The 22,531-nt window shown below is 42.3% G+C and overlaps 1 protein-coding gene across 1 annotated transcript; it reads left to right on the forward strand.

Moving 5' to 3' along the window:
* The first annotated feature begins 2,004 nt into the window (after positions 1–2,004).
* LOC136751641 (GTPase IMAP family member 2) lies at positions 2,005–8,890 on the forward strand. Its single transcript, XM_066707414.1, has 3 exons — positions 2,005–2,126; positions 4,942–5,697; positions 8,547–8,890. The coding sequence occupies exons 1-3, from the start codon at positions 2,096–2,098 to the stop codon at positions 8,648–8,650; spliced, it is 891 nt and encodes a 296-aa protein (XP_066563511.1). The 5' UTR covers positions 2,005–2,095; the 3' UTR covers positions 8,651–8,890.
* The last annotated feature ends 13,641 nt before the right edge of the window (positions 8,891–22,531 follow it).

Below are 22,531 nucleotides of genomic sequence, written 5' to 3' on the forward strand. Positions count from 1 at the left end.
AGTCTTGCTGTTGACTCCAGCAATTACGTTTCTATCAAACCGAAGTATATTCAAGTTGCCACAGAGAGACACAGGACAGTATAGGTAAGAGGCAGCGATCTTGTTGTTTTTCTAGTTTCAGACCAGTCTTCACATTCCTCATTTTGTTTTAACTTAATCTCGTCTGTAGTTGCCTTAATTGAAGTCAATTCAGTTCAGCTGCTGAGTTGGTGAAAGTAAATAGGCTGAAGAAAGGTCCTTCACTAAATCACTAGCAGGAATTCTGTTCCAGGTGGAGCCAGTTAGGTGTGAATTGGTGGCAGGTACACAAAAGTAACTTAAAACAGCTGTTGAGAGAAAGCTGCGCTGTTTCCTGGTGACAAAAAGTTAAGTGAGAGACTGACAAAACCAAAACCTAGGAGAGTTGAGACCTTAGAGCAGGAAATTATAGACAACTGCTAGGTTATAGTAGGTCATAACCACAGAAAAGGGCATGCACAACCCTTAGAGTTAGAGACATCCCAAGAGCTAGAAACCCAACAGGTTCCAACTGTTGGACAGTGACAGCTCAGAGGGTGATATGGGGGCAGTTGAGCACCAGAGCACCATGGCACCCACTCCCCCTCAGAAGAAGGAGGTAGTTATAGTAGGAGACTCGATCCTTAGAGGTGTAGATCACACAGTGTGTTCTAGTGATAAGGAGACCCGCATGGTATTTTGCCTGCCTGGTGCTCAGGTTGCAGATCTCCCTAAACTAGTAGACGGGCTACTGGCCAAAGTCGGGGGGAATCCACTGGTTGTGGTCCACATTGGAACCAATGACATAGGAAAAGGTAGGACAGAGGTTCTGCAAGATAAATGTAAAGAGTTAGGAACAGAACTAAAGAGCAGAACCTCCACGGTAGTTTTCTCTGAAATACTTCCGGTACCTCGTGCCAGGCCAGGGAGACAGGCAGAGATTAGAAAGTTTAACACGTGATTGAAATCTTGGTGTAGGGAAGAGGGGTTTAGGTTTATGGAGCATTGGTCTTTCTTCTGGGATAGATGGGACTTGTACAAACCGGACGGTCTACATCTAAACAGAAGGGGGGCTAATGCATTGGGAGAGCATATGGGCAGAGAAATTGAGAATCTTTTAAACTAGGGACCAGGGGGGCAGGGAGCTCTGACAATGGGAGATGTTCCTCTAAGGAAAGAAAAGTAATGGAAACTGCTAGCAGGAAAGTCCTGAAATGTTTGTATCTCAATGCCAGGAGTATAAGGAACAAGATGTTAGACCTAGAAGCCACAGTGCTGGCGTGTGGCTATGATGTTGTAGGAGTGACAGAAACATGGCTTACAGAAAATGATGGGGATGAATACAAGTTGAAAGGATACACAGTTTAGGAGGGATGGGCACAATCGAAGAGGTGGTAGGGTAGCATCATATGGCAGAAATGACATTGAGGCAGTAGAACTCTAATTAGATCCTAATTAATCTTTGTAGGTTAAACTTTTCAATACAAGATCTGGAGGATTAGTGGTAGGAGTGTGTTACAGACCATCCAACTCAGATATTCAGAAAGATGTTGCATTGTACAGTGTAATCAGGACTGCATGTAGCAAGGATGTGAAAATATGTCACACAAAATGCATTAAATCAGTGCATTAAAACAATCCAATAGGTCATCTAATAGACAGCTCCCATTACCTGCCATTTCACAATGGTACAATGAACATTAAATACAAGCAGTGTAATCATGCTGGACAGCTTCACACTCAGCAGCAGACAATGAGAGCTGCCTTCACAACAAAGAGCTGTGTGTTCATCTCCTCACTGCGGAGGGGAACCTGCTGACAGACAATCACAACACTGACAGAGACACAGCTGAGCCACAGAGCACAGAGAAGAGACACAAACCTGGGCAATGAAACAGCGACTCGACCCGCAGGCCGTCTGTGCTCTGACTGCAGCCTCTGCTCTGTCAGGACACTCCTCCTCATCAACCCCACAGGAACACGTCAGCAGAGCCTGCAGGGCGTCTGGGCGTCTCTATTCCCCAGGTGAGAGATCTGTCCACCTGCAGCCGAGCAGGAAGTGCTGCCTCTCAGAGCAGAGAGACTCTTAAGAGGAGAGATGGCGTCTGTGAGCTCAGCCCCGGAGATGGGTGAGTCCCTCTGTGTATACTGTGTATTAGTGTCTGTCTCACTGGTGCTGTACGGGTCTGTGTTTCTCTCTCACTGGTGCTGTACTGGTCAGTGTTTCTCACACTGTGTTGGTGCAGTAGCTCAGTCAGTCTCTATCAGCCCCAGGAGAAGGTGCATCTCACTGGGCTGCACTGAGGGAGGGGCTGTGGATCCTCTTTCACTTTCTCCTAAGAGCTTCTCTATCTACAGAGAGACACCCCCTCAGCCCTCCTGTCCTCACACAGCCAGTGGTGTTTCACACAGTGGTCAGTGCGTGCAATATGAGCTCTTTTATTATTATTATTATTATTATTATTATTATTATTATTATTATTATTATTATTTTTGTCATTTAGCTGACGCTCTTATCCAGGGCGATTTACATTTGTACCCATTTATACAGCCGGGCATTTTACTGGAGCAATCTAAGTGAAGTACCTTGCTCAGGGGTACAACAGCACTGCTCTACCCAGTAATTGAGTCCAGAGCCCCAACCACTACTCCACAGAGCTGCCTGATACACACTGTGCTGGTCTCTTACCCTGCAGTGTGTCAGTGTTGAGGCAGGAATCCACATTCCTGTGTTTGCCTCCTGTCTGTCAAACCAGACCGGTTCTGCAGGAACTAGACTGAACACACGAAAACACCTTGCAGCTGAAGGCAGGGGGGTTCCAGCTGGGCAGTATTGTCTTGTCTTGACTGACTTCCTCTCTGACACACTTGGTTCTTCTTGTCTGAAATGTGCCTCTGCTGTCAAGGGGTGGGGTGTCTGAGAATAGTTATTCTGGAAGGGGTTAAAGCCCCCACCTGCACACAGGCAACTGTATATGTTGTATTCCGGCACAACACAAAACATATACACAGACTGCACATGAGAGTAATGCCCCAGCACACACCAATTCAATACAGTTTTCACTTGTGACAGACGGGACAGTAAAAAAGCCCCCAGCTCACCCTCCCCCCTACTTATCCTGACCAGGAGAACAACACAGAGAACATTGTGAAGAAAGACAGAGAGAGACATCAGCCATTCCCTGTGACGGAGGAAATCCCAGGATGTTCAGTGCAGACGTGTAGATGGCAGCTGTGCTATTGGAACAGCTATAGCAGGGGTAGTCAATAGGCGGCCCGTGGACCAAATCCAGACCACCAGACGCTTTTGACTGTACACGAGAATAATTTTAATCATATATATCATATATACACACCGATCAGCCATAAAATTATGTCTACCTGCCTAGTATTGTGTAAGTCCCCCTTTTGCCACCAAAATAGCCCTGGCCCGTCAAGGCATGGACTCCACTAGACCTCTGAAGGTGTGCTGTGGTATCTGGTACCAAGAAGTTAGCAGCAGATCCTTTAAGTCCTGTGAGTTGCGAGGTGGGGCCTCCATGGATCGGACTTGTTTGTCCAGCACATCCCACAGATGCTCGATTGGATTAAGATCTGGGGAATTTGGAGGCCAAGTCAACACCTTAAACTCGTAATTCATCAGATCAGGCCACCTTCTTCTCCATGGTACAGTTCTGATGCTCATGTTAGACAGGGATCAACATGGGCATCTTGACTAGTGTGTGGCTACACAACAAACTGCGATGCACTGTGTGTTCTGACACCTTTCTATCAGAACCAGCATTATCTTTTTCAGTAATTTGAGCTACAGCTCGTCTGTTGGATCGGACCACACGGGCCAGCCTTCACTCCCCACGTGCATCAATGAGTCTTGGCTGCCCTTGACCCTGATACTGGTTCACCGCTTTTCCTTCCTTGGACACTTTTGATAGGTACTGACCACTGCAGACCGGGAACACCCCACAAGAGCTGCAGTTTTGGAGATGCTCTGACCCAGTCGTCTAGCCATCACAATTTGGCCCTTGTCAAAGTTGCTCGGATCCTTACGCTGCCCATTTTTCCTACTTCTCACCCGTTACAATTACAGAGCTCAACCGAAATAGATCTGTGATTGACAAGCACCAGGAACTGTGTTTAGTTTGCAAGTATAATCTCTGTTGATATGTTTTTTTTTTCTTGCTGGTGATATGTGCTTGTAAAGCAAAGAGTTTGAGTCCAAATCTGCCTTATTTCAAGTTTTTCGATATGACTCCATATGACTTTTAGGTCTCCAATTGTCGCCCTGAATTACTCTATTATCTTTGCCCTCATTTTGCAATATTAATTTTGAGCAGTGTACAATGATAGAGGGAAGTGGTAAAGACTTGAATCTAATAAGACACAGAATGCTTGAAAAGTTTATATTATGTTTATGCCTACAATAATCTTTCTGTAAACAAATAACAACAATTAAAAGTGTTCTGAAAGTGTTTTAATACTTTCGTTTTAAATACTTTTATCTATTTCAATGTTTTATTGTTGTACCTTGTCAAATTAATGTATTAAATGTATTAAAAAGCAATGGGGCATATTACCAATTCACAGAATTTTGTGTGCGTGTTGGAAGGGGGATTTGGAGGTGTGATCCCCCTCCCCCCTGGTGGTCTGGACCTTGACCAAGAAATTTGAACCCTGACAAAAAATAATTGACTACCCCTGAGCTTAATTAGCAATATGTGCAGGGCAGTGTAGTGCAGTGCTGGTCAGACACCTGATCACTTGATCTGAAGCTCTCTTGCTTGATTGACAGGAGACTTGATAAAGGCCTGTAAACAATTGCAGGGACTAAAGCAGACTGACTGCAGCACTGAGTCACACTGAGATCCTACAGCAGGTCTGTACTGGCCAGGTGTCTAGACAGCACCCCCTATATCAATAATAAACTGGCTTCTTTCTCTCTGACAGGGGAGGTAGGCCAGGCTGCTTCCCATGAGGCACAGCGACTCCCAGAGCTGAGGATTATGCTGCTGGGGAAGAGATGGACTGGGAAGTGCGTAGCAGGGAACATCATCCTGGGCAGAGAGACGTTTCAGACCAAGATTACCACTGGGGAGTGTGTGAAGAAACAGGGGGAAGTGGCCGGGAGGCAGGTCACTGTGGTGAACACACCAGACTGGAGGGAGCATGATTCTGTACAGGAGACTCCAGAGCAGGTTAAACAGGAGATTGTGTGCAGTGTAACTCTGTGCCCCCCGGGACCCCACGCTCTCCTCCTGGTCATTCCTGTGGGTTCAGTCTCAGAGAGAGAGAGGAGATCAGTGCAGGAACACCTGGAGCTCCTCAGTGAGAGAGTCTGGAGACACACTATAGTGCTGTTCACCTGGGGGGAGAGACTGGGAGACACAACCATTGAGCAGCACATTGAGAGAGGAGGGGAGGAGCTCCAGTGGCTTGTAGAGAAATGTGGGAACAGGTATCATGTTCTCAACAACAGGAACAGGGGCGACGGCACTCAGGTCACAGAGCTGCTGGACAAGATAGAGGAGATGATGGCAGAGAACAGAGGAGACGTGTTTCTGACAGAGAAGAGAGAGGGAGAGACAGAAGGCGAGATGAAAATTGTGGGAGAGATGCCAATGATATATGAGCCAGTGGAGGAGATAGAGGAAATCAACATACCTGTTAGGAGGAGGAGGAACAGCATTACTGCCCCTCCATTCAGTGAGTATAATAACTAATGTATTACTGAGTCTCTGTATCTCTGTCTCTCTGAGTCTGTGTCTCTGAGTCTGTGTATCTCTGTCTCTCTGAGTCTGTTCCTCTGAGTCTCTGTATCACTGTCTCTCTGAGTCTGTGTCTCTGAGTCTGTATATCTCTGTCTCTCTGAGTCTCTGTATCTCTGTCTCTCTGAGTCTGTGTCTCTGAGTCTCTGTATCTCTGTGTCTCTGAGTCTCTGTAACTCTGTCTCTCTGAGTCTGTGTCTCTGAGTCTCTGTATCTCTGTGTCTCTGAGTCTCTGTATCTCTGTCTCTCTGAGTCTGTGTCTCTGAGTCTCTGTATCTCTGTCTCTCTGAGTCTGTATCTCTGAGTCTCTGCATCTCTGTCTCTCTGAGTCTGTCTCTCTGTCTCTCTGAGTCTGTATCTCTGAGTCTCTGTATCACTGTCTCTCTGAGTCTCTGAATCTCTGTCTCTCTGAGTCTGTATCTCCGAGTCTCTGTATCTCTGTCTCTCTGAGTCTGTGTCTCTGTATCTCTGTCTCTCCGAGTCTCTGTATCTCTGTCTCTCTGAGTCTGTCTCTCTGAGTCTGTGTCTCTGAGTCTCTGTATCACTGTCTCTCTAAGTCTGTGTCTCTGAGTCTCTGTATCTCTGTCTCTCTGAGTTTCTGTCTCTTTGTCTCTCTGAGTCTGTGTCTCTGAGTCTCTGTATCTCTGTCTCTCTGAGTCTGTCTCTCTGAGTCTGTGTCTCTGAGTCTGTGTATGTCTGTCTCTCTGAGTCTGTGTCTGAATCTCTGTATCTATATCTCTCTGAGTTTCTGTATCTTTGTCTCTCTGAGTCTCTGTATCTCTGTCTCTCTGAGTTTCTGTATCTTTGTCTCTCTGAGTCTGTGTCTCTGAGTCTCTGTATCGCTGTCTCTCTGAGTCTGTGTCTCTTAGTCTCTGTATCACTGTCTCTCTGAGTCTGTGTCTCTGAGTCTCTGTGTCTCTGTATCTCTGTCTCTCTGAGTCTGTGTCTCTGAGTCTCTGCATCTCTGTCTCTCTGAGTCTGTGTCTCTGAGTCTCTGTATCTCTGTCTCTCTGAGTCTGTCTCTCTGTCTCTCTGAGTCTGTATCTCTGAGTCTCTGTATCACTGTCTCTCTGAGTCTCTGTATCTCTGTCTCTCTGAGTCTGTGTCTCTGAGTCTCTGTATCTCTGTCTCTCTGAGTCTGTGTCTCTGAGTCTCTGTATCTCTGTGTCTCTGAGTCTGTGTCTCTGAGTCTCTGTATCGCTGTCTCTCTGAGTCTGTGTCTCTTAGTCTCTGTATCACTGTCTCTCTGAGTCTGTGTCTCTGAGTCTCTGTATCTCTGTGTCTCTGAGTCTCTGTATCTCTGTCTCTCTGAGTCTGTGTCTCTGAGTCTCTGCATCTCTGTCTCTCTGAGTCTGTGTCTCTGAGTCTCTGTATCTCTGTCTCTCTGAGTCTGTCTCTCTGTCTCTCTGAGTCTGTATCTCTGAGTCTCTGTATCACTGTCTCTCTGAGTCTCTGTATCTCTGTCTCTCTGAGTCTGTGTCTCTGAGTCTCTGTATCTCTGTATCTCCGAGTCTCTGTATCTCTGTCTCTCTGAGTCTGTGTCTCTGTATCTCTGTCTCTCCGAGTCTCTGTATCTCTGTCTCTCTGAGTCTGTCTCTCTGAGTCTGTGTCTCTGAGTCTCTGTATCTCTGTCTCTCTGAGTCTGTGTCTCTGAGTCTCTGTATCACTGTCTCTCTAAGTCTGTGTCTCTGAGTCTCTGTATCTCTGTCTCTCTGAGTTTCTGTCTCTTTGTCTCTCTGAGTCTGCGTCTCTGAGTCTCTGTATCACTGTCTCTCTGAGTCTGTCTCTCTGAGTCTGTGTCTCTGAATCTCTGTATCTATATCTCTCTGAGTTTCTGTATCTCTGTCTCTCTGAGTTTCTGTATCTTCGTCTCTCTGAGTCTGTGTCTCTGAGTCTCTGTATCGCTGTCTCTCTGAGTCTGTGTCTCTTAGTCTCTGTATCTCTGTCTCTCTGAGTCTGTGTCTCTGAGTCTCTGTATCTTTGTCTCTCTGAGTCTGTGTCTCTGAGTCTCTGTATCACTGTCTCTCTGAGTCTGTGTCTCTGAGTCTGTGTATGTCTGTCTCTCTGAGTCTGTGTCTCTGAGTCTCTGTATCACTGTCTCTCTGAGTCTGTGTCTCTGAGTCTCTGTATCTCTGTCTCTCTGAGTCTGTGTCTCTGAGTCTCTGTATCTCTGTCTCTCTGAGTCTGTGTCTCTGAGTCTCTGTATCTCTGTCTCTCTGAGTCTGTGTCTCTGAGTCTCTGTATCTCTGTCTCTCTGAGTCTGTCTCTCTGAGTCTGTGTCTCTGAGTTTCTGTATCTTTGTCTCTCTGAGTCTGTGTCTCTGAGTCTCTGTATCTCTGTCTCTCTGAGTCTGTGTCTCTGAGTCTCTGTATCTCTGTCTCTCTGAGTCTGTGTCTCTGAGTCTGTGTCTCTGAGTCTCTGTATCTCTGTCTCTCTGAGTCTGTGTCTCTGAGTCTCTGTATCTCTGTCTCTCTGAGTCTGTGTCTCTGAGTCTCTGTATCACTGTCTCTCTGAGTCTGTGTCTCTGAGTCTCTGTATCTCTGTCTCTCTGAGTCTGTGTCTCTGAGTCTCTGTATCACTGTCTCTCTGAGTCTGAGTCTCTGTATCTCTGTCTCTCTGAGTCTGTCTCTCTGTATCTCTGTCTCTCTGGCTCTACACTCACAGCAGTACAGAGCTGAGCTGTGTCTTCAGAGCCTCCACACTGTGAGCCCCTTGCTGTGCTGTGCTGTCCAGTGTCAGTGGTGTCCAGACAGTGTCTCAGTGCTGTTGTGTTGTCTTGTGTTGCAGTGAGTGGAGGAGCAGCTGCAGAGGGAAGCCCAGGTGAGACTGCAGCCCAGCCTGAGGCCTCCAGCTCTGAGGAGAAGACTGTGGAGAGGCCTGGAGCCCCGTGAGCACCGAGGAGGACCAGAGTCTGGGAGACGGGGGCACAGCAATCTGGATACAGTGTTCCAAATGACTGTAAATAGTAATATTAACCATATTTGAATGGTTTTTAAAGAAAATATATATTTTTTTAAACAATTGCAAATTTTAATAGATATATGTGACCATATAAGTATATATTGAATCTGGACAAAGTCAGCCCATATTGTGTATGTTTATAACCTTGAATAAAACATAAATACATAATATGATTACTGTTTATGACATTAATGGCAAATTATGGGTATGAATGTGTTTTGTTTTATTTTATTTTTACTGCAATTAAAAAAACTGTTGACTGAAAGGTGACAGACAGGTAACAGAGGCAACGGATGACATTGTGGCTCTGTAAGAGTTTTTAACCCCACAATGAGTCAGTTACAAGAGCAAAGATGGTGCCCACAGGGACTGAGTTTTCTCTAGCCTGTCTGTCCCTGTTATTGTGCCATGGAGCCACAGGGTGACACTGCAACACAGTCTCACCCTACAGAGTGCCAGAAGTGACATGGAAATGCTTGTGATATGCCGACACTAAAGATGCTGATCTGGTCAAAATCCCAATGCTATATGCTTATTGTAAATACTCACCAACCGAACATTTCACCATGTTCTCTCAAAATCTTTTAAATGTCACCATTTTGTTTGCTCTCCATTGTTTAGATTCACTTAAACTCTTAAAACCTTTTAAAAAAAGTCAATGCATGATGTTTCATGTATTTATCGATCACATGAAGAAGCAAACATAGTATTGTATTGGTAAACCCTCAGGGGAGGAGGGATGGAAAGGCACATTCTGTTTATTGAGTGCATATACACACACATACACTTAGGTCCATAAATATTTGGACAGTGACACAATTGTCATCATTTTGGCTCTGTTGCAAAAAAAAAACATCGGAAGAACCCTGTTTGTGGAACAACATCCTATGGACAGCTCCAGAATGATGGAAAGAGAAGACTATGGAGAAGGGAAGGAACTGCTCATGATCCGAAGCATACCACATCATCTATGAAGCATGCTATGGAATGTATGGCTGCCAATGGAACTGGTTCCCTGGTATTTATTTATGATGCAAAAGTAGTAATTGTTATTGTCGGAGTGACAGGTCCCGGAAGTCCCACCTCCCTGGTGCCCATGGAAAGAAAGTCCCACCTTACCGCTGGTTGCACCTTGAACTGGGACCCTCTCCTGCCCACCCTCCACCAGTGCTACGATTTGACCCTCCCCAGTGAGCCAACCTGATAGGGGGCCACCCATCTTGGTAGGGAACAAGGTCATCTTGACAACAGGTCCCCACTGTTGTAGTGGGGGTGTAATGTTTTTGAGGTTAATCTGGGTCTTTTAGGTTATTTGTTTTATGATTAGGTTTAGGATGATCCTGTGTTAGTAGAATAAAACTAGAATAACAAAATACAATTTTTAATTAAAAAGGCATTTTTAAGGTATCAGGTCAGAAGTAGACCGTGAGATTAGATTGTAATGGTTTAAGAACATAAGAAAGTTTACAAACGAGAAGAGGCCATTCAACCCATTGTGCTCGTTTGGTGTCCATTAGTATCTAAGTGATCCAAGGATCCTATCCAGTCTAGTTCAGATTGTGACGCCTCTCTGTGTGAAGAAGTGTCTCCTGTTTTTTGTCTTGAATGCCTTGAACCCCAATTTCCATTTGTGTCCCCGGGTGCGTGTGTCCCTGCTGATCTGGAAAAGCTACTCTGGTTTGATGTGGTCGATGACCTTCATGATTTTGAAGACTTGGATCAAGTCCCCATGTAGTCTCCTCTGTTCCAGGGTGAAAAGGTTCAGTTCCTCAGTCTCTCCGAGTAGGACTTTCCCTTCAGACCTGGAATAAGTCTGGTTGCTCTCCTCTGAACTGCCTCTAGAGCAGTGATATCTTTCTTGAAGTGTGGAGCCCACTTGCCGTCATTGAATTTCATCTGCCAGGTGTCGGCCCACAACTGAATATTATCTAAGTCCCTTTGAATAGCCTGTGCTGCCGAGATTGTATCTGCTGAGACACCTATTTTAGTATCATCTGCAAATGTGACAAGTTTGCTAACTATCCCAGAGTCCAGATCATTAATATAGATTAGAAAAAGCACAGGCCCTAGTACTGATCCCTGTGGAACTCCACTAACAACCTCACTCCAGTTAGAAGCGACTCCTCTAATCGACACCCTCTGCTTCCTATACATCAACCAGTTCAAAAACCTTCTACTTACATTACCCTGAATGCCTACAGCTTCCAATTTGAGGATCAATCATTGGTGTGGGACCTAATCTAAAGCTTTTTAGAAATCTAAGTATAACATATCACATGCTTTCACGTGATCTACAGCTGCAGTTGCATGTTCAACAAATTCCAATAAATTAGTAAGACATGATCTGCCTCGTCTAAACCCATATTGACTATCTCCAAGAATATGGTTTTCATTAAGATGCTTCTCTATTTTCTGTCTAATCATTTTTTCCAACATTTTACAGGTGATGCAGGTTAGACTGATGGGTCTGTAATTTCCTGGCTCAGTTTTGTCCCCTTTCTTGTGGATTGGTATGACATTTGCTGTCTTCCAGTCATTTGGCACATCCCCTGTTCTAAGTGTCATTTGGAATATTTGACTTAGCGGCCTATAAATAATTTCCCACATTTCTTTAAGTACTGTTGGAAATATCCCATCTGGCCCAGGTGATTTGTTTGTTTTTAATTCTGCTAGTCCATTTTCATTAGTTTTAGCTCCAAGAGCTATGTTTCTTTCTATTTCCCTCTTTGCTTTCCTGATCCCTTTCTTAAGATCTCTAAGCAGCTCAACATATTCTATGTATTTTGTTTAATCTCCGTCACTTTTGTATGTGCTATACAACATTTTATTCCTCTTGATATTTTTTTGCATACCTCTATTAAACCATTTTGGCCAGTGTTTTTTGGTCCTCAATTTGCTAAGTTTTGGTACAAATTGCTCCTGAGCCTCAAGTAGTATATTCTTAAAATATACCCATCCATTTTCAACTGACTCTGTATCCAGTGTGCTCCAGTCTACCTCTTCTAAGTGCTGCCTCATACCTTCAAGGTTTTATTTTCTGAAATTGTAGACTATGGTTTTAGACTTGGACCTTGTTTTTTTAAAGAATGCCTCAAAGTTAACCATATTGTGATCACAATTTGCCTTTGGTTCTCTAACTAGTGTCCCCCTGACTCTATCTTGGTAATTTGAAATTATCAAGTCAATGCATGCGCTCTCTCTGGTTGGTTCCCTGACAAATTCAGTTAGAAAGCAATCATTTACCATCTCAGCCATTTCTATTTCTGCTTCTGTAGTCCCCACTGGGCTTTCCCAGTCTATGTTTGGGAAATTGAAATCCCCCATTATAACAGCCACATCCTTGCTACATGCAGTCCTGATTACACTGTACAATGCAGCATCTTTCTGAATATCTGAGTTTGGTGGCCTGTAACACTCCTACCACTAATCCTCCAGATCTCTTGTTCAAAAGTTTCACCCACAAAGATTCTGTTCCGTTACTGGGATCTAATTTTAGTTCTGCCTCAATGTCATTTCTGACATATAATGCTACTCCACCCCCTCTTCGATTTTGCCTGTCCCTCCTAAACTGTGTGTATCCTTTCAACGTGTATTCATCCCCATCATTTTCTGTAAGCCATGTTTCCATCACTCCTACAACATCATTGTCACATACCAGCACTGTGGCTTCCAGGTCTAACATCTTGTTTCTTATGCTCCTGGCATTGAGGTACACACATTTCAGGACTTTCCTACTAGCAGTTTCCTTTTGTTTTCTTTCCCTAGTGGAACATCTCCCATTGTCAGAGCTCCCTGTCCCCCTGGTCCCTAGTTTAAAATATTCTCAATTTCTCTGCCCAATACGCTCTCCCAATGCATCTTGAGTCTCAAGATCACGAATCTTGATCTCTAGGACTTCAACCTGCCGACAACGTTCACAAATGAAGCCTTCTTGGATGAGTTCATCCATTTTTTTTTAATAAAGGTCCCTTGGTTCCTGCTGCTAGTCAACTGCTTAACTTTTGTGATCAAGAAACACCACAGCTCTTTCTCAACAGCTGCTTTAAGTAGCTTTTGTCTACCTGCCACCAATTCACACCTAACTGGCCCCACCTGGCTCCTCCTGCAACATAATTCCAGTTAGTCCTGGACTAAGTCTCCTTTCTACAACCTATTTACCTTCACCAACTCAGCAGCTGGACTGAATTGACTTCAATTTAGGCAAACTACAGACAATGCTAACTTCAATTTAGGCAAACTTAAAACAAAATGAGCAATGCTAAGACTGGTCTGAAACTAGTCAAACAACAAGATGGCTGCCTCTCACCTGTACTCTCCTGTCTCTCTCTGTGGTAACTTGTAAATACTTCTGTTTACTAAATTATATCAACTACCACTCAGAAATAAAGAAAGGGGTCCATGGAATCAAAGCTAGAAAGACATACACAGCATATTGGGTACAAATACAATAATGGGTCCCTCAAACATATCATCACATTGGCCTCGCCACTAGTATAAACACTTATTACAGATAAAAGCAACATAGGCAACATGCAAAAGTCCAAAACTCTTCCAGTGACGGCTGGATCTTACCACAATCCCCAAACGTTAGATTGTCCATCCAAAGTAAAGTCTGTAAATCACAGATGAAAGGTGGAAAGCCCAGGCAGCATCATAAACCCAAAAGGTCAAGTCCATATCTTGTCAACTCCCAAAAGTAGGATCAGATGGTGATTCAATCCTCCAGAAGAAAACCAAAAGAAACTCTCTGTTAGATCCAAAAGTTGAAAAGTCCTTCTACGGAGATATTACTGTCTCTTTCCAGTGGTGGCCCAACTCCCCCATCGGTGTTAGAGGTGCTGTTTTCATCCTCACTGCCATCGTCAGGAACCTTGTCATCATCTTCAGACTCATTAGCAGTGTTGACACCTTCAGCTTCATCAGACATCTGGGCAACTTCACTGGGACTCAGCGCTATTGACAAACAATGAGCTATGTAAGTGTAGCGTAAGGTACACTTATAAATTTCAATTAAAGAAGTGAATTTATAGTATCACCTTATCACGAATCCTGGAATCTTGTAGAACTCAATTTCTGTAATAATTGGACACAGACACCAATTCCAAAGATATAAATTGTCAAATTTATTCAAAACAAAGACTAAATGAAGCACTACACTAATTATACAAAAGGGAAAAACTAATTAAAATTCAACTCTAGATCAACAAATCAAAGACAAATCACTTCCGTGACCAAATCAAAGACCATGGGATCGCATATGATAACACAAATCGTTAAACAAAAAAGGTTATAAACACATTGACTACAATACCGGTTAGTAAGACGAAGGTGAGTCTCTCATTAGTATTGTTAGTCAGACATTAAATAACTACGCAGGTTAGTATTTATGTCAGGTAACTTCTCGTTATATATATATCAGTCTCATTCACGCTTAGGTGCCGAGAAAGATCCTATCATTACTTGTTACCACAATTTCCCTTAACTGATTATTATTCAATGATTAAGGATAGGCAGGGCCACCAATAATCTAATGTCTATTAACTTGTGTCACTTTCAGACTAAACAGTTAAACAGGAATGAGAAGATATTTCTCGGCGTTGACAGATTTTATTTCTAAAATTATCAACAAAACAGTTTAATGCAACACACATTTATATTTAAGAAAACTAAATGATATTACACATTCTAGAGTTATGAATCACAGATTAACATTTCTAATTGATTTCTCAAATGTCATGAATCATGAACTCCAAACTGTTAAACTTATCTGAACTTCGTCGCAGAGAGGCCTCTCTGGCTTCGGGCTCAGATAACAGCACACGGCACGAGGTCCGTGTGGTTTGGAACAAAGGCAGTCCGGTTCGGCTTTGTCCAAGAACTTCCACTCAGTCGATGCACCTGGAAGTTGGGGTTTCGCGAATGTAGAGTCGTTTCCAAACAGATTTTCCACTGGTTTGAAGGCTCCAAGGTTGTGCACAAAATCTTCTTGGCAAGCAGGGTCTCTCACCGTACTTATTTGAAGACAAAGTCTTTGAGGAAAGCAGGGCCCTGTTTGTTCCAAGGGTCAAGTTTCTTAAAACTCAAATAGCTATTTAAATGACTGACACTTTCGTATTCAGTCGACTTAGTCATTTGTCCAGCTGTAAAACTCCACTGATCAGGTGGGCACAGGCGGGCAGCGCAGTCTGTAAAGTTCTTTATTTAATAAAGTCCTTTAAAAGAATTCTTCGTACGGCTCAATCTCCTTCTCCCAGTTTAACTCTTCTGTTGCCGGCAAAGACTTGGTTGGTTTCTGGTTCCGGTTCTGGCAACAGAGCTACAGGTTGAGCTGTGGCAGCGAGTTTCTGGTTCAGGTGAGAGAGAGAGAGAGAAAGAAAGGCCGTGTTTGTCCTTTATAGTCTGTCAGATCAATAGGTGATTGGTTCCTGAGTTCTTGAGATTGGATTTCGGTTTCAGCCCCCAGTGTCCTATTGGAGGGGGGCTTGATTTATGACTGATGTCAATCCATGCCATCTTTTGGAAATGCCGGTTGGCCCGGGTTCGTAGCTCTATGTCGGGATTTCGGCTCTCGTCCACTTCAAAGAGTTTTTATCACCTACAGGCCCCTTTCTCCAGACATCTCATAGCAGAATTCCAAACTATTTGGCCTATTCTCGGTGCCATCCTCCCCAAAACTGTCACTTTGATGCAATCCAGTTCCAAGCTGATGAGCTAAGGAAATCTGATAAGTTTGGGGGAGAGAGGTCTTCTTTAGATCCGTGCTTCAGCTCAGAGCCCAAACTCTCTTCTCAAAATACACCCAACATAACGCTACATAAGGCACAAAAATTATCAGTTTGCGTGTTTGTTCAGAGCAGTACTGAGAAATAAAATGAATGCTGCCAAAAGAATACCGCGTAGGCTTAAATTTAGAATGGGTGTGTTACAATTAGCATGATCACAGACACCGTGACAAGCTGACAATGCAAGCACTACCGGCTGGTGACCACTCAGCAAACTTGGAAATTCAGGAATATATAGATTTGGATTTGTCTGATGAATTAGGTTTAGAAGCTGACAATAATGATAATCAGATTGGGGGTGGTGATGCTGTAATGTTAGAAGTGAATAATGAAAATGATGATGACAAATAGGGCTTGGTGGTTACAGGAGGGACCAATCTCAGGTGTTTTTGGAGCATATTCGTCGCTATGACAGGGAAAATATTAGGTTTCGGGATATGGAGTTCTATGACGAATTCAGGTTTGTGAATCTTGATCTCCTAGAATCTTACACGGAGGCTGTGTATATTGTGCATGGGGCTGTGCAAGGGCTTTTAAATGAAATGTGGGGCCTAATGATTCTGTGCAGTTGAGACTGAGCTCATTAAATAATCCTTTCTAGTCGAAGAGGTGCAATTTGGGGGAGTTGGATAGTGCAGATTTCCTAGAGAGCAAATCTAATTTACCGCAAAGTCACAGCGAAATCCTAACAGTTGGCAGTTTGAGAATAACGATCACCGTAATTAGAAGTTTGCAAGGTGGTGCACGGAGGCATCTAAAAGGTATTTTGTTTAGCAAGATAATAGACAGAAAATGGGCTTACTTCATTGATTTCACAAAAGTCAAAGTTTATCACCCGAGAGTGTTGTTTTTCCCTGTGCTACCGACCAGTTGGTAAAAAACTGTTCTTTACACTCTGTGGGACGTGTGCTGACACCCAGCAGGGCCCCCCTGCACACACAGCGAGGAGGAGAGAGCGCTTACCGGTGTCTGGTGCACGCCCGAGCTGCTGGCGACTGTAGATAAGGGCTACAGAATAGTAGAAATATACGAGATCTGGCACTTTAGGCACTCGACCAACACTCTGTTCTCTGACTATATTAAAATGCATCTAAAAGGCAAACAAGAGGCTTCAGGCTACCCCGAGTGGTGCAAAAATAACAAAGACAGATTTCAAAACTGTTTTTTAATTCTTTATGGTGAAAATTTGGACAGCAACTCGATTTACAAACGCCAGTACAAATTATTTAAACATGTGCTTGCCCCATACCACGAGGTGCCCGTCACCTGGAAACAGGCAAAAGAGCACCACACACAGCTGTACTCTCTTCTGGATGCATTACAAGATCGTTGTATGTATTATGACACGGATTCAATCAGTTATGTAAGCAGGTCAAACCAGTGGGACCCCGAATTAGGAGAATATCAGGGTCAATTGACAGGTGAGCTGCCGCCGGATCAGCACATTACCAAGTTTGTTGCAACAGGACCTAAATTGTATGGATATAAGCTCTCAGGAGGAAAAGCTTGTATCAAGGTAAAGGGAACGTGGCTAATAGTGAGAAAATTAATTTCAATAGCCTAAAAGATTTGATACTTGGCTTTGCGGATAAGGAGGCTGGTGCAAATGATGAAATAAAAGACATTACACTGGGGCCACCGGGTATAGTGTGAGTTAAGCATGACTGGCACTTCAGGATGAATGATGCGGACACTGCAGAAGACATTGAAAGTCTGACAAACGTGTCCTGAGAGCAGACCTTACATCCTTGCCCCACGGGTATTGAACAATGGATTTTAGACTGAAGCATCCGTTTTCATGTACTTTGTCAGGACTCTAATTGTGGGAAGAGCTTTTTTATCAGACAATTATTAGACAATAATTTTGTAGAAACAAGGACTTGGACTTGGAGACACCTGTCATAATTATTAAAGTTAAAAACAATCAAGATATTAGCAATGACAAAAATAATTTAACAACTGACAAGAGTTGTAGCCACACTTATAATTACCCAATTCAACCCTTCTAATTAAACAATACCTGTAGTAATTGTTCCCTGAACTAGTACATGCTCCAGTGTTCACACATACTTCATTTTCTGAATCAGAAATACAAAACTGAAAAAATAGAATTACAACAACACAAATCCACTGTTGTTAAAAATGTCTATTTCCTTTCAAAATAAAGCTGATACGAGAAATATACAATGCATGATACATTATGTGGACTGTCATTGGCCTTTATCATAGGCTCAGCTTTTTGTATTACAATATCTTCTGGCATACAAGGTGTCACATCACAGATTCTTTCCATTAATAAACGTAAAACAGAATATAAGAATCTCACCAGTGAACTGGCATCAGGGTCTTTGCTAAATAACTATGATTAAAAAAAATAGTTGATTTCTAATTATACAGTACATTGTGTAATGCATAACACTGATAATTGAACGTCTGAATTGAATTGAATATATAATTTTGGATTTATCATTCCATAAGTCTTTAACAATGATGGCTCCAATAAAGTTATACTATACAGCATGACTAATAGTGCTTTTGTAACTGTTGTATTCAAGTTTTGAAATCCTGCATCAATTGTTAATGTACAAAAAAAAATGTAGTTAGACAAACCCTGCTTTTCGAAGTCCTCCTGAAGACATATAAAGAGTGTTATGTGACAATATGACTTTCCAATTTCTGACTTGTAATTTGCAATAGTGAAGGGCTTTCATGTCCTGGAATTGTGTTGACTTCACTTCCATCAGGGTATAGAGTATGTATGGTCCATCACTGAGATCCTTATTGAAATTAATCATTTTTGTGTTGCAGCCTGGAGAACCTCCTTAGCAGAGCTCTGTGGGTTAACAGAAACTGGCAAGCTTCCCCCTTTTTGCTTTCAAGCTGCCATCAACACATCAGACCATGAGTCCTATATTTATCTGCAATGATAAAAATAATTTGATAAATGATAATGATAAAGATAATTAAAGAAACAAATTATCAAAACACAGAGGCCAAAACACATGGAACGCAACTTAAATTCTTAAACCAACACTAGTTAGATGAATGGTTACCCTTGTGGAAAATGTTTACTATGGTTTTCTATATCATTAATAAAGCAGATTGTAGCACTTTGACACAAGTATACATTTTGCATGATACACACTATACAATATATAATAAAGGGGTATATTACAATAGGCCTATTATCATATTTGTTACATAACATTAAGCATATTTCTGCTGTGCAGTTTTTAAAACAAAATTATAACATTATATTTAAAAAACAAAAACAGGAAACACTTTAAAATACACTACCCTTACACTTACCCTTATTAACCATGTAGTTAATGTATAGTTAAAGATTAAATACTAGTATTGATTATGTAATTACAGCACAAGCTTACATACACTTAACAACAAGTAGTATGGCTTAGTTACATGTAATGTGTGTTATTTAATGTACATGTTTATGTAAAATGGTGCAAACAATTGTGATGTTACTGATGACCCTAAACTCATCCCTTGTTACAGTGTAACAACATGTGCCAATTCAACTAGTATGCAATGGGAGCCAGTCATGGGGCATAAGGACATAAATATGGGTGCTCCAGTTCCCACCTGGGAGAGTTTGAGAAGTATTACAAGAGAGGTAGTGAGATAGAGGTAGTGTGGGTAGTAGTCAGGTGTGGAAAGTAACGAATTACAACTACTCTCGTTCCTGTAATTGAGTAGCTTTTTCGTGTACTTGTACTTTTTTTAGTATTTTTCAAATGTGTAATTTTACTTTTAAGTATTTTACTTAAGTACTTGAGCGAAGTATTGTACTTCACTACTTTTAAAAAGGCATTTGTAAATTTTGTAAACTGTCATGGAAAAACTAAATATGGACGACAGACAGTGTGGACGAAAATCAGTCTTCAATCAGGTTGGGGCGTTCGTTGCAATGCCTTTATTACACGTGACATGGAGAGGAACAGTGAATCAAGAAGATCCAAAAGTTGCTCTGCCTCCATAGAAAAAGTTTGATACACACAAAAGTCAAAGATCTGGTTATAATTAGAAAGTCATGACTATGTTATGTTAAAAGCTAACTAAGCAGAATATTATATCATTATAAAACAGAGTTCATAGGTCATCACATGGATTAGGGTGCAGGCACTTCAATCATACTGTTTGACATTGTCTCCATCATAAATAACAAACAGAGATCAAACTACCTTCTGGCCTGTCCTTCTAGCTTGACCTTATATTTCTTAAGTATACAATAGAGAAAATAGGTGTGAGAAAGGAATTTCTAACTAACTTTCCTTCCACAATAAACACCAATAAATGAAGGAGAAATACATTCAAATGTCCAGCTTCCCACCCACAGCACTCAGCAGCCAATCACAGTGTGTCGTGATGTTACGGTTGGTCAGTCAATTAATCACAGATTTGAAGTCAGTCCTCCAGTCCAGCAGCAGTGAGATCAGTTAACTTGCTATCACCACCAGTATTGGTGAGTAGAGTGAACATTTTTCAATCGAAAACGAAGATCGTTTTAAACGAGCTTTTCATTTCGACCATCGGATTGAAAGACAGGGTCGCACTTTATTTATCTGGCTTCGCCAAACCAAAATGAATTATTGAATACAATATAGCCAACAATCTGGGCTTTGTAATACAAAATAGTCATTGTGAAAGAGTTATAATCGTGTTGATTCCTGAAACGTGATTTTCTACAAGTCATATATTTATATACTATTGTCTTTATTTATTGTATTAGCAGATTTGCAGCTGCTATAGCGCTCCTCTGCCTGTCCTGATCGGCTCAGCGAATTTATTTTCTGTGGAATTCAGTCTCGATCTCGTTGCAAACCCAGGTCTCTGGATCAGTGTTTGATTAGTCACCTGTTTGATGCTAATTATTTTATATTATAGGCACTGTAGTGTTGAAAAGCGCGTTTAACTGCATTGATGTACAGCTGTAATAAAGACGGAGCCATTTCTAAGCACTTTCAAGTTGCGTAATACTATAGCTATGTCATATTTCAGTTTCCTGCTAATTTTATAATTGGTTCTTTGTTTTATAATTGTATATGTCTGCTAAGATATGTGCATACCGAGTTATACAATGTATTGTGTAAAGTTTGTTTTATTATTATTGTTCTTGTGTATGTACAGTGGGGGAAAAAAGTATTTGATCCCTTGCTGATTTTGTACGTTTGCCCACTGACAAAGAAATTATCAGTCTATAATTTTAATGGTAGGTGTATTTTAGCAGTGAGAGACAGAATAACAACAAAAAAATCCAGAATAATGCATTTCAAAAAAGTTATAAATTGATTTGCATGTTAATGAGGGAAATAAGTATTTGATCCCCGATCAATCAGCACGATTTCTGGCTCCCAGGTGTCTTTTATACAGGTAACGAGCTGAGATTAGGAGCACTCTCTTAAAGGGACTCTCCTAATCTCAGCTCGTTACCTGTATAAAAGACACCTGTCCACAGAAGCAATCAATCAATCAGATTCCAAACTCTCCACCATGGCCAAGACCAAAGAGCTGTCCAAGGATGTCAGGGACAAGATTGTAGACCTACACAAGGCTGGAATGGGCTACAAGACCATCGCCAAGCAGCTTGGTGAGAAGGTGACAACAGTTGGTGCGATTATTCGCAAATGGAAGAAACACAAAATAACTGTCAGTCTCCCTCGGTCTGGGGCTCCATGCAAAATCTCACCTCGTGGAGTTTCAATGATCATGAGAACGGTGAGGAATCAGCCCAGAACTACACGGGAGGATCTTGTTCATGATCTCAAGGGGACCATAGTCACCAAGAAAACAATTGGTAACACACTACGCCGTGAAGGACTGAAATCCTGCAGGGCCCGCAAGGCCCCCCTGCTCAAGAAAGCACATGTACAGGCCCGTCTGAAGTTTGCCAATGAACATCTGAATGATTCAGAGGAGAACTGGGTGAAAGTGTTGTGGTCAGATGAGACCAAAATCGAGCTCTTTGGCATCAACTCAACTTGCCGTGTTTGGAGGAGGAGGAATGACCCCAAGAACACCATCCCCACCATCAAACATGGTGGTGGAAACATTATGCTTTGGGGGTGTTTTTCTGCTAAGGGGACAGGACAACTGCACCGCATCAAAGGGACGATGGACGGGGCCATGTACTGTCAAATCTTGGGTGAGAACCTCCTTCCCTCAGCCAGGGCATTGAAAATGGGTCGTGGATGGGTATTCCAGCATGACATTTACCCAAAACACACAGCCAAGGCAACAAAGGAGTGGCTCAAGAAGAAGCACATTAAGGTCCTGGAGTGGCCTAGCCAGTCTCCAGACCTTAATCCCATAGAAAATCTGTGGAGGGAGCTGAAGGTTCCAGTTGCCAAACGTCAGCCTCGAAACCTTCATGACTGGAGAGGATCTGCAAAAAGGAGTGGGACAAAATCCCTCCTAAGATGTGTGCAAACCTGGTGGCCAACTACAAGAAACATCTGACCTCTGTGATTGCCAACAAGGGTTTTGCCAACAAGTACTAAGTCGAAGGGGTCAAATACTTATTTCCCTCATTAACATGCAAATCAATTTATAACTTTTTTTAAATGCAATTTTCTGGATTTTTTTGTAGTTATTCTGTCTCTCACTGTTAAAATACACCTACCATTAAAATTATAGACTGATTATTTCTTTGTCAGTGGGCAAACGTACAAAATCAGCAAGGGATCAAATACTTTTTTCCCTCACTGTAAGACTATATTTTCTTATGCATTATGTAATTTTGAACTTGTCATTTGAACTGTTTTGATCTGTTATTCTAGTCTGTATTGTACTTTTATATTTTGCTCTTTTGTTTTGTAAGTCACCCTGGGTAAGGGCATCTGCTAAGAAATATATAATAAAATAGTAATAATGTATTCACCCCACACTTCCCTAGTTGCCAGCAGAGGTCATCATGCCCCACATCCTATCCTATCATTGACATTCCTTTTCCAAGCCCCATGTGCATGTAGTTTAATTGACCCTCTCCTCCCATTGGTCCAGCACCCCCAGCCT

The sequence above is a fragment of the Amia ocellicauda genome, chromosome 6, assembly GCF_036373705.1.
Source record: "Amia ocellicauda isolate fAmiCal2 chromosome 6, fAmiCal2.hap1, whole genome shotgun sequence".
NCBI lineage: Eukaryota > Metazoa > Chordata > Actinopteri > Amiiformes > Amiidae > Amia > Amia ocellicauda.